The 12434-nt window shown below is 45.4% G+C and overlaps 1 protein-coding gene across 8 annotated transcripts in view; it reads left to right on the top strand.

Annotated features, from left to right (window-relative positions):
• LOC119961961 (coiled-coil domain-containing protein 148-like) overlaps positions 1–12434 on the top strand; it is a 226336-nt gene that overhangs the window by 183054 nt on the left and 30848 nt on the right. For all 8 annotated transcript variants that reach the window (XM_038789596.1, XM_038789599.1, XM_038789597.1 and 5 more), the window contains exons 12-14: positions 1639–1757; positions 5085–5202; positions 9610–9750. In XM_038789596.1, coding sequence (XP_038645524.1) covers positions 1639–1757; positions 5085–5202; positions 9610–9750 — 378 coding nt within the window. The remainder of the gene's footprint in view (positions 1–1638; positions 1758–5084; positions 5203–9609; positions 9751–12434) is intronic.

The following is a 12434-nucleotide window of genomic DNA, read 5'->3' as shown; positions in this document are numbered from 1 at the left end:
ATGGTCTAATACCAATTTACACTAAGATACTACAGAGCTACTCTAATATTGAGTGCTACAAACTCCTTACTAACACCTTGTCCTGCAAGACATGGTGCGTCCAGGTCATGTGCCTGCATACTCGCACCACCTGCTGATCGGATGCTGGAACTACAACAGTTATGCATATATTATTATTTACATACAGATGAAAATCTACTGCCTCAGCTGTAGTCACATTCTCTGTTCTTTTTTTTAAAAATAAATTCAAGAGTACCCAATTATTTTTTTCCAATTAAGGGGCAATTTAGCATGGCCAATCCACCTATCCTGCACATCTTTTGGTTGTGAGGGTGAGATCCATGCAGACATGGGGAGAATGGGAAAACTCCACATGTACAGTGACCTGGGGCCAGGATCGAACCTGGGTCCTGAGCGCCGTAAGGCAACAGTGCTAACCACTGTGACACCGTGCTGCTCTTCGCTCCCCATCCCTGACCACTTTCCAAACTGGAAAGTTCTTTCCTAAGGGGTGTGACTGCCTCCTGAAACAAAGCATCCTGGTAACTCTCTCCCTCCCTGATGTGTGGCATTGTCCTCAGCCCAGCCTCCAGCTCAATGACTCTGAGTCGAAGCACCTCAAACCGCATATACTGCAGATGTTCTTGCCCTGTATAACACTAGTATCCATAAGCCCTCTTGTGCTGCAGCCTTGACATATCACTTGTTCTGCCATACTTATGATCTTTAACTAATTACTCAATTATTCTATTCAATTATTTATTTTCTTTTGAATATAAATTAATCTCATCGCAGACTGCAGGACAAATTTAAATCTCCGGAAATTAGACCGTGACCACATACTGGATATTCATCAGTTACTCACCAACATCTTACCTCCTCTCCTGTAGAACAGCAGAAACCAATTCCTGCAGGGTGAAAAAAGTTTGAAAAGTAAAGGAGTACGGCCCTCCCATCCTCGCCAAACTCCCTCTTCAAACCAAACCTCCACACTCTGTCCAAAGCTGCACTCAGTGCTAGGCGCACGGCAGAGACCAGTTCGAGCTGATTGTCTTAACCAATTAACCCTTTCTGTTTCTGCCAGTAGATAGCTCTCTCCATGGGTGTTATGGATGCAGCAATCACTATTTGTAAGAAATGGGAATTTAATCTTAGCTGCACAACCAGTGACTCAGAGTTGCCATTGGTTGTACTGAGAGGCTTACATATGTAAACAGTGATTGGTTGGGCACTGTAGAAGGATTCACCAGGGCATTGGAGGTGGGCAGAAGGCAACTCTGGTGAACCAGTAAGTGATAGAGAGGAGGGATGGTGAGAGCAGGATACTTTGACATTGGGCAGAGTAGTGAGGAGGAGTTTCTGCTCTTGGTCAAGAGGAGGCCAGAGGAGTACTTTGAGTGGGTGCAATGGAAGAAGACACTGCCTAAGACATCAATTGTATTTCCCAAGAGTCAGCTACCCACAAATGATAAAGAGCTGGGGCTGTATTCAGGCACTTGGTCTTGGACATTTGCATTTTGTCTCACAATGACCTGTTGCCTCCATGGCTGCCTCCTACTTGTAGTCGCCAAGGTCACTGTGACACTGAAGTTCTATTTTACTTCACTAAACCTAAAAGGTTCATCTGTTTGTCTTTAGATAAAGCAACACTATGCTGAGAAGCAATGGAAAAGGGAAGAGTTGGAACAAAGGCACAAGCAGAGACTCGGAGAATTGAAAAATGAAATGGCAGAGCAAGCTGAAAGGGACAGAGAGAGGTAAGGATGATTTGGTAGATCTTGAGTTAAATGCTCCCTTCTCTACTGTCTTTGTTTTTCAAGGCTATTGCTTATACCTCTGTTGTGAACAACAACATACCAAAATTCAAATATATCTGGAGCACTATAGAGATGCACATAGACCAAGTTTCTCAATGGGAATGTGATTGGCCTTTTTCCTCTTAAGTAATCAATGGAGTAAAAGATTTTGGGATATTTGCCCGGCATGGATCTGGCGCGCCAGGTAAATCCCGGGAGCACCCCAAATCGGTCTGCGCGCCGGGAGACTGGCCAATCACGTCTCACCCGACTTGCTCTACCGGCGCAACCGGGATCTCATCCTCATTGGGTAATATCCACAGCTGCATATTTAAATCAGCCATTAGGCTCATTTAAATACCCCAAAGCCACTTTCACGTGGTACCCAGGAGTCAGTGGCCGCTTATGCGAGTCCTCGACAGGGTGCCGTTTAGCACAGGTCTCCACAAATGTGAACCAGGTGTGATGGCACCTCGGGGGATCTTGCAGGCCATTGGAGACCCCCTAGGTAGTTGGGGACAGGGCAGGGTAGTACCCTGGCACCTGGGCACCTTGACACTCCAGCCTGGCACCCTGTTAACCTGCCAATGCCAGAGTGCCTGGGTAGCACTGCCCAGCTGCCAAGTTGGCACTACCAGTGGTTAGACCGGGGGGGAGGGGGGGGGGGATAGCCCATTGGAGGGGGCTCCAGGGGCCTCGACAAGGTCAATAAAGCATGGAGTGTGGGGGGAAGCCTAGAGCGGGAGGGAAAGATTGGAGCTGCCGTTCAAAATGGCGGGCTGAACGGCGAGAAGCTGCTCCTGCTGGTGATCGCAGCTAAAATAGCATAAAGTGTGTCTTCGATGGGGAGAAATTCCCCAAGGCGAAAAAACACAGCAAAGTACAATTGAAACGCTGCCGAGAAGCACCTCGCCAAGCGCGCCTCAAAGCAGACTTTAACTTTTGTCCGCTGAATCGTGTGTTCTTTATTTTTCTAATCAATTTTCAATGCAGTTTGTTTCCCAGTGTGGAACATAAGAACTAGGAGCAGGGGTAGACCATCTTGTCCCTCGAGCCTGCTCCGCCATTCAATGAGATCATGGCTGATCTTTTGTGGACTCAGCTCCACTTTCCGGCCTGAACACCATAACCCTTTATTCCTTCATTCTCCAAAAAAACTATCTATCTTTATCTTGAAAACATTTAATGAATGAGCCTCAACTGCTTCACTGGGCAGGGAACCCTCCAGCGCCAGTACGTCCTTTCTTAGGTAAGGAGACCAAAACTAAACACAATACTCCAGATGTGGCCTCACTAACACCTTATACAATTGCAGCATAATTTCCCTAGTCTTAAACTCCATCCCTCCAGCAATGAAGGACAAAACTCCATTTGCCCTCTTAATCACCTGTTACACCTGTAAACCTACTTTTTGCGACTCATGCACTAGCACACCCAGGTCCCTCTGCACAGCAGCATGTTTTAATATTTTATCATTTAAATAAAATGCCCTTTTGCTGTTATTCCTACCAAAATGGATAAACTCACATTTGTCAACATTGTATTCCATCTGCCAGACCCTAACCCATTCACTTAACCTATCCAAATACCTCTGCAGACTTCCAGTATCTTCTGCACTTTTTGCTTTACCACTCATCTTCGTGTAGTCTGCAAACTTGGACATATTGTACTTGGTCCCCAACTCCAAATCATCTATGAAAATTGTAAACAATTGTGGGCCCAACACTGATCCCTGAGGGACACCACTGCTACTGATTGCCAACCAGAGAAACACCCATTCATCCCCACTCTTTGCTTTCTATTAATTAACCAGTCCTCTATCCATGCTACTACTTTACCCTTAATGCCATGCATCTTTATCTTATGCAACAACCTTTTGCGTTGCACCTTGTCAAAAGCTTTCTGGAAATCCAGATTTAGCACAACCATTGGCTCTCCATTGTCTATCGCACTGGTAATGTCCTCAAAAAATTCCATTAAATTAGTTAGGCATGACCTGCCCTTTATGAACCCATACTGCGTCTGTCCAATGGGACAATTTCCATCCAGATGCCTCGCTATTTCTTCTTTGATGATAGATTTCCCTAGCCATATCTTTTATTACTCGGGGATACATTCCATCTGGGCCAGGAGATTTGTCTACCTTTAGCCCCATTAGCTTGCCCAACATGACCTCCTTAGTGATAACAATCGTCTCAAGGTCCTCACCTGTCATAGCCTCATTTCCATCAGTCACCGGCATGTTATTTGCGTCTTCCACTGTGAAGACCGCCCCAAAAAACCCGATCAGTTCCTCAGCCATTTCCTCATCTCCCATTATTAAATCTCCCTTCTCATCCTCTAAAGGCCAATATTTGCCTTAGCCACTCTTTTTTGTTTTATATATTTGCAGAAACTTTTACTATCTGTTTTTATATTCTGAGCAGGTTTACTCTCATAATCTATCTTACTCTTCTTTATAGTTTTTTTAGTAGCTTTCTGTTGCCTCCTAAAGATTTGCCAATCCTCCAGTCTCCCGCTAATCTTTGCCATTTTCCTTCAATTTGATACTCTCCCTTATTTCCTTAGATATCCATGGTCGAGTTTCCCTCTTTCTACTGTCCTTCCTTTTTGTTGGTATAAACTTTTGCTGAGCACTATGAAAAATTGCTTGGAAGGTTCTCCACTGTTCCTCAACTGTTTCACCATAAAGTCTTTACTCCCAGTCTACCTTAGCCAGCTCTTCTCTCATCCCATTGTAATCTCCTTTGTTTAAGCACAAGACGCTAATGTTTGATTTTACCTTCTCACCCTCCATCTGTATTTTAAATTCCACCATATTGTGATTGGCTTTTTCAAATGGGAAAAAATTTGTTTAGTCAAAAAATTATGTGTGGATAGCATTGAGCATGCATTTAGGATCTGGCGAGATCAGTGATTCAAGGGCCACTTAATATATTGGAGAAATGTGTAATCATGTGTGAAATTGAAATGAGGTTTATTGAGATGCCCTACTCCAATGTAACCAAAATCATTAAATCAGATGATGGAAAAAATCCTTGGGATTGCCTTCAAAACAACTTCTCCATTAAACACTATCATCCACACAGAAGGAATATAAAGAAAAGTTGATTACTGACAAGAGAACCATACCAAATACAAATGTCTATTTCCTGGGCGGGAGGTAAATAACTGTTTGAATGGCTGACATCTATTTCACTGGCTGGCAACATAACTGACTTATCATCATTGAATTTATTAGCAGGAGATTGCATAAGTGCTGACTATATATTGTATTGTTAATGATAGAGTGAAACACAGACAGGAATTGTTGCAGGAACGTCGTCTAGAAAAGAAAGCATTAATTTTGCAACAAATGCAAGAGGAAGAAGAACGACAAAAACATCTTGATGCTTACTGGCAAAAGGTATTGATTTATTTTTCAACTTCAAAATCTTGAACTCGTCATAAAGTCTGGGGCTTTCTTATTTCTGTTTAATTAATTTTATTTCAAATAAATGCATGATGGTGAAACATGTACATTAACCAGTCAGCCAACTAAGATGCTGAATTGAATTTGTGTATGAAGACAACAAATCAGTGCCTCACACAGACATTAAGATGCGTAATTTGATTTTCTTTTTTCAATGGAGCTGGGATTCTCCATCCATGATTTTGGCGAGCAGGAAAGTGGGGATGGAATATACCACAAACGGCTTTTATGCTGGTGGGATTTTTCATTCTCTTATTCCCCCCCCCCCCCCCCCCCCTTCCCCCCCCCCCCCCCCCACCTCCCACCCACCAATGATATAATGGTTTTCCCGTCATGAAAGGTCAGGAACCCCACCGCTATATATTAATGAATCATTAGAGGGCTTACTTGCCGTATCATCCTGCCACGTTTCCCCCCTGCTGGCATGATGTCATATTGCCGGTATTTACAATGGCTTTTCCCAAATGAGGACCTGACAAATGGTCCCCACCGAGTACAACCGTCTGGGGGCGAGGGTCATGCCCAGGTAGTACCCCAACAGTGCCTGGGCACAAATCCCAGAAATACTCCTTGCATTGTCCCCTAGAATTGCCAGGGGGCAGTGCCCAAGCAGGACCCCGGGGTAGTGCCAAGAACATTGTTTGGGCACTGCCAGGGGTGGGGTCTAGGAAGTGCTGGGGCCAAGCAAACCAATTTATGTGGACATCAAAGCCAATCTGTTCTCACTTCCCGTCATAAACTAAGGAGGGGAAAGGAAATCGCCCATTGCCGTGATCTTATCACTAAGCAGCTGAGACCAGGTGAATGTACACAGATTAAAATAATGGAATCCTGACGATCTCTAAGTTAATTTTGCCAACTTGCCAAAACAGCGGTAATGTCTTCAAAATGGGGTTGAAGACTCAATGCCCTGTTAACACTGATACTTTGCTCACTGTCAGTTCTACAAGGACCTGCCACTGACCAGCCAAAGTGCTTGCCTATTTCAGGAAGTAATCTCCGTTTAATATGCAAATCACATTCATAGCAACCAGAGTTGCAACACCAGCGACAGATTGCCAAAGGGGACCAAGATTGACAAATGGCCGAGGGCAGCAAGTAAACCTTGGGGCAGGGGGGTGAGGTTGAGATGATCGGAGAGGAGAATGCGCATGAACCAGCAGCTGCTTACAGATTTAATGTGGAACCAGGAAATGCATTCTTGCTTCTCTTTGCTCCACATTCAGGTAAATGTATAATTTTGTTCTTAACAGTGGTTTTGCTGCAGTGCATCCAGGAAATCTAACTAGTACACCCAAGAAATCTGACTGGCACACACATGGCACATACCTTAGAAGGCAGTAGCAGTTGACTTAGTTGCAGTACAATTTGCCAAAGAGCCCTGAAACAGGCAGTAAGCCTCCAGTTTGCATAAGCAGTGGACTGAACATGTGTTCTGTTGGTCACCCTGGATAAGCACATGCACTTTAACCAGTAAAGCATATGGTGCTGCATGCAATATTGAACCCTTCAGCCCCCATTTCTCATCTGATAAACAGTGCTGAGCAATCTATTTTTCAGCCTTTCTATTTTGAATAGATTTGTTCTACAGTGTACTACTTGTTTTTGCGAGTATTTCAAGAACTTAAATATTTAATAATTTAAATAAAATATGGGCGAGATTCTCCGCAAATGCGGAGAATTGTAAAGGCTGCCGTGGGACAGGCCGTGACCCACGGCAGCCTTCACGCCCAATTCCAGAGCCGATTCTCCCCCCCGGGCGGGGCTAGGAGCGCGGCCCCGAGCGTCACGCCGGCTGTCACGGCCGATGACGTCGTCCGCGCATGCACAGGTTGGACAACGCCAACCTGCGCACGCGCAGTTGCCGTCTTTTCCCTCAGCCGCCCCGCAAGACTTGGCGGCTTGATCTTGCAGGGCGGCGGAGGGAAAAGAGTCCGCCCGTTACGGACGCATGGCCCGCGATCGTTGGGCACCGATTGCGGGACTATGCCACCCTTGGCACGGCCGTGGTACTGCCGTGCCAATCGGGCCCCCAGATGCCCCAAACGGGCATCTGGCACCCGTTTAACGACGGCAGCGAGCGGGTAGGTTTGCTGCCGTATTGAAACGGGCGTGAAGGCCTGGCCGCTCGGCCCATCGGCCTCGGAGAATCGCCGCTCGCCGTAAGAAACGGCGAGCGGCGATTCATGGCGTGGGTCGGGCGTGGGGCGGGGGGGGAGAATAGCAGGAGGGCGTGAAAAATGTCGGGAGGCCCTCCCGCTATTCTCCCACCCGGCATGGGGGGCGAAGAATCGCGCCCTATGGTATTTCAGAGTTGAAAAATATTTACCATCAAGATGACAAAGAGGAAATTAGGAGAGCTAAAGGGGGACATGAAAGGATTCTGGCAGGTAAAACAAAGGAAAATGCTAAATTATTTTACAAGTGCATTAATGTTAAAAGGAAAGCTAGGGAAAGAGTCGAGCCCATTAAGGACCGCAATGATAATTTGTGGGTCGAGCCGGAGGATGTAGGTAGGGTTCTAAACGAATACTTTGTGTCAGTGTTCACTCTTGAGAGGGAAGGTGCCGGTATAGAAATCAAGGAGAAGGACTATGATAAGATTAAAGAGATTAACGTAGACAGATAGGAGATTCTGAGTGATCTGGCAGGCTTAAAAATAAAGAAATGTCCAGGGCCAGATGAAATGTGTCCCAGGCTGTTAAGTGAGGCAAGAGAGGAAATAACAGGGGGCTGGCAATAATTTTGAATTCCTCTCTGGCCACAGGAGAGGTACAAGAGGACTGGAGGATAGCCAACGTGGGACCATTATTCAAGAAGGGCAGAAGGAATAAACCAGGAAACTACAGGCCAGTCAGTCTAACTCAGTGGTGGGGAAACTATTGGAAGCAATTCTGAAAAACGGAATTAACCTGCATTTAGAGAAGCAGGAATTAATCGATAACAGTCAGCATGGTTTTGTTAAGGGGAGATCATATCTGACCAATTTGATTGAATTTTTCAAAGAGGTGACCAGTATTTAGATGAGGGGAATGTATCTGATGCAGTCTACTTGGAACTCAGCAAGGCTTTTGATAAGGTCCCACATAGGAGACTGATAGTGAAGGTCCATGGAATCTAAGGAAATGTAACAAATTGGATCCAGAATTGGCTGAGTGGCAGGAAGCAGTTGGTGATGGTCGAGGGGTGTTTTTCCCTCTGGAAGCCTGTGTCCAGTGGGGTGTCGCAGGGATCAGTGTTGGGGCCCTTCCTATTTGTGGTTTCTATCAATAATTTAGACATGAATGCAGGAAGGGTGATCAATAAGTTTGCGGATGATACAAAAATTGGTGGTGTGGTAAATTGTGAGGATGATAGCCTTCGTATAAAACAGGATATAGACGAGCTGGTCAGATAGGCTGATCAGTGGCCAATAGAATTCAATCTGGATATGTGTCCGGTGACATACGTTACAGAACAAACAAGGCAATTACATACATGATGAACGGCAGGACCCTAGGCAGCAGTGACCATCAGAGGGAGTTTGTTGTGTGTGTATACACTGGTCCCTTAAGGTAGTAGAGCAGGTGGATACAGTGGTTAAGAAGGCATATAGTATACTTTCCTTTATTAACTGAGGCATATATTTTAAGAGCAGGGAGGTTATGCTAGAACTATATAAAATGTTGGTTAGACCACAGGTACAGTATTGTTTGTGTAGTTCTGGAATCCATATTATAGAAGGGATGTGCTAGCACTTGAAAGGGTGCAGAGCAGAGGAGATTTACCAGGATGTTGCCTGGGCTGGAGAGTTTTAGCTCTGAAGAGAGATTGGATAGACTGAGGTTGTTTTCCTTGGAGCAGATGAGACTGAAGGGGGACATGATTGAGATGTATAAAATTATGAGGGGCATGGGTGGAGTAGACAGGGAGAAACATTTCCCCTGAGTGGAGGGATCAATGACAGGGGGCATTGATTTAAGGTAAGGGGTAGGGGGTTTAGAGGGGATGTGAAGAACATCTTTTTCAGCCAGAGGGTGGGGGGAGTCTGGAACTCGCTGCCTGAAAGGGCGGTGGGGGCAGAGACCCCATAACATTTAGGAAGTATTTAGCTGTGCACTTGCAATGCCAAGGCATACAAGGCTATGGGCCAAGTTCTAGAAAATGGAATTAATATAGTTAGGTTGTTGTTCCAGACTGGCGAAGATGCGATGGACGGAAGGGCCGTTTCTGTGCTGTAGACTATTATGACTCTGTGACTTCTGATTCTAATAAACCTTTGAAATTCTATATTTATAGAGCACATAGCAAGTACATATCATACTCACTGAATTTAAACTCATAGGTAAATTGTTTTCACAGTTTGCTGTCACTGCTCAATTTGATCCTGTCAGGATGATGAGTGACACAGAAGCATCAAAAGCTCGAATTGGAATTGGGACACAAGAAGAATTTTCCCCCCAAAAGCCACTATTTTATTTGTCTACATACACTGATAAACAGGTATAGTACAATCACATTTCCATGATATAAAATATTGCTTGTTAAGGCTATACGTGTGGTAGATTTGCTCCAGTGGCAACTATTTAAAATTAAACAACTGGACTTGTTCTCAAAATCTTTGTACTACTTCCTTGCAGTGTTGTCCTGCTAGCTTTTGCGCTTTAGATTAGCAATAATAATTTGCAGTTCCATAGAATATATAAACACAGGTATTTAACTTAGAAATATGCCCCAAGGTACTTCGCAGGCGCATTATTAAAAAAAAGCTACGCTAAAGAAGAAAGGGTGATGAAAAGCTGCTCAAAAACTTGTCATTTAAGGATGGTCTTATAGGAGAAGGATCATAGAATCCCTACAATGCAGAAGGAGGCCATTCGGCCCATCGTGTCTGCACTGACCCTCTGAAAAAGCACCGGACTGAGGCCACCCTGCCCTAGTGTAAACCTGTTACCTAACTTGTGCATCCTTAGATACCAAGGGGCAATTTAGCATGGTCAATCCATCTAACCTGCACCTCTCTGAGTACGCCGCTTTTCAGGGCCCGCAGAATCGGGGAATCAGTGCCGGTCCCGGTTCCATGCGGTGTAATGGATTCTCCGCCCCAGCGATTTCGCCTCCGCCAGCCGCAATTTCGCCTTCGGGGTGTGGAGAATCCAGCCCCATGTCTTTCGGGACTTGTGGGAGTAAATCGGAGCACCCGGAGGAAACTCGGAGCCACCTAACTGATGGTGTGGCAGAGCAACTTGGCGGAGTTTCTGCACCTGGAACAAAGTTTCTGACCAGAGATGCAGATAAGGGGTTCTTCTCGTGGTGGAGGTTGTTCATAGACTTCTTGAAAAAGTGAGGAAATGTTAATGGGGAGGGTGGATAAAGGGGAGGGGTGTGGTTTTCTGGGCAAGGTTCTTTTGTTATTACAGTTGGAAAATGGGGCTGGGGCGGGAATGGAGGGGTTTGGGTGTTTGGAGTGTGATTTGTGAAGGTTTTTTCTAATGTATGTGTCTTTTTTTCTGTATCAAATCTAAAATGCCTCGAATGAAAATACTTTAAATGTATTTCTCATCTCCTACTCCTATGCAAATCACCCCAGGCCCCCATGTGCCATGCTGAGGTGGCTGAAAGGCAGTTCCTCTGGTAGGGGGTGTTCTAACATTGGCTCCCTGCTCCCGAGGAGATCAAGGTGCTACCGCAATGTCCTTTTGCTCGTTTTTGCTTGGTAGGAGACTGGTCCGGTCTGTAGACCACTGTCCCTGGAATCCAACAGGCTCCCTCCCCAACGTTTTGGGCATACACTGCGTCCCCACAGCAATGTCCAGTGGTCAATGTCCGCCTCCGCCAAACTTGCTTCTGCAGGTCCTGACTGTGTTGTACTCTCCTGCCAATATCGGGGAACATGAGGCTAATGCGGATCCTGAGCCATCAATACTTCAGCTGGTGCTACGCTGGTAGTGGCATGTGGCGTGGTCCGCTAACTGAGTAAAAATCATGCAAGTTTTGTTTTCACACATCCCGTCTAGCACAGTGATTAGTACTGTTGCTTAATAGCACCTGGGACCCAGGTTCAATTCCCGGCTTGGGTCAATCACTGTCTGTGTGGAGTCTGAATGTTCTCCCCAGGTCTACGTGGAAGCGAATTCCACAGATAATAATAATAATAGATTCACCACTGTCTATGTGAAGACATTTCTCCTTGCCTCAGTCCTAAAAGATTTATCCCTTATCCTCAAACGACGAACCCTAGTTCTGGACTCCCCCACCATCGGGAACATTCTTTCTGAATCTACCCTGTCTAATCCTATTAGAATTTTAGAAGTTTCTGGGAGATCCCCTCTCACTCTTCTAAACTCCAATGAATATAATTCTTTAAAAAAAAATATTTTTATTAAAGTTTACATTTTTTTAATAAACATTTTATTGAGGTATTTAGGATTTTATAACAATAACAGAAGAAACAGTGTACATACAAATATAAACATAATGCAAAGGCCGTCTTCCTCCCTCACAGGTCCCACCTTTCTTACGCACTAATCTAAACTAAATTAAACCCCCCCCCACTCTCTGCTGAAGGTTAATTTTCCCCAAAGAAGTCGACAAACGGCTGCCTCCTCCGGATGAACCCTAACATTGACCCTCTCAGGGCGAACTTTGATTTTCTCCAGACAGAGAAAGCTAGACATGTCAGTAAGCCAGGTCTCTGACTTCGGGGGCTTTGAGTCCCTCCAAGCTAATAGTACCCGTCTCCGAGCTACCAGGGAGGCAAAGGCCAGAACGTCTGCCTCTTTCTCCTCCTGGATTCCCGGATCTTTCGACACTTCGAAAATTGCCACCTCTGGACTCGGTACCTTGTTTTTACCACCTTGGACATGACATCCGCAAACCCCTGCCAGAATCCCCTAAGCTTCGGGCATGCCCAGAACATATGAACATGGTTGGCTGGTCCTCCTGCACAACTTGCGCACCTGTCTTCTATCCCAAAAAACCTACTCATCCGGGCCACTGTCATGTGAGCCCGATGAACGACCTTAAACTGTATCAGGCTGAGCCTGGCACATGTTGTGGACACGTTGACTCTACTCAACGCATCTGCCCAGAGACTATCCTCTATCTGTCCTTCTAATTCCTCTTCCCATTTATGTTTCAGCTCCTCAGTCTGCGTTTCCTCTGACCCCATGAGTTCTTTATAAATG

This window comes from Scyliorhinus canicula, chromosome 2 (assembly GCF_902713615.1).
Source record: "Scyliorhinus canicula chromosome 2, sScyCan1.1, whole genome shotgun sequence".
NCBI classification, from domain to species: Eukaryota; Metazoa; Chordata; class Chondrichthyes; order Carcharhiniformes; family Scyliorhinidae; genus Scyliorhinus; species Scyliorhinus canicula.
Note: the sequence above shows the minus strand (reverse complement) of the source record. Positions and strands in the feature narration are given on the sequence as shown.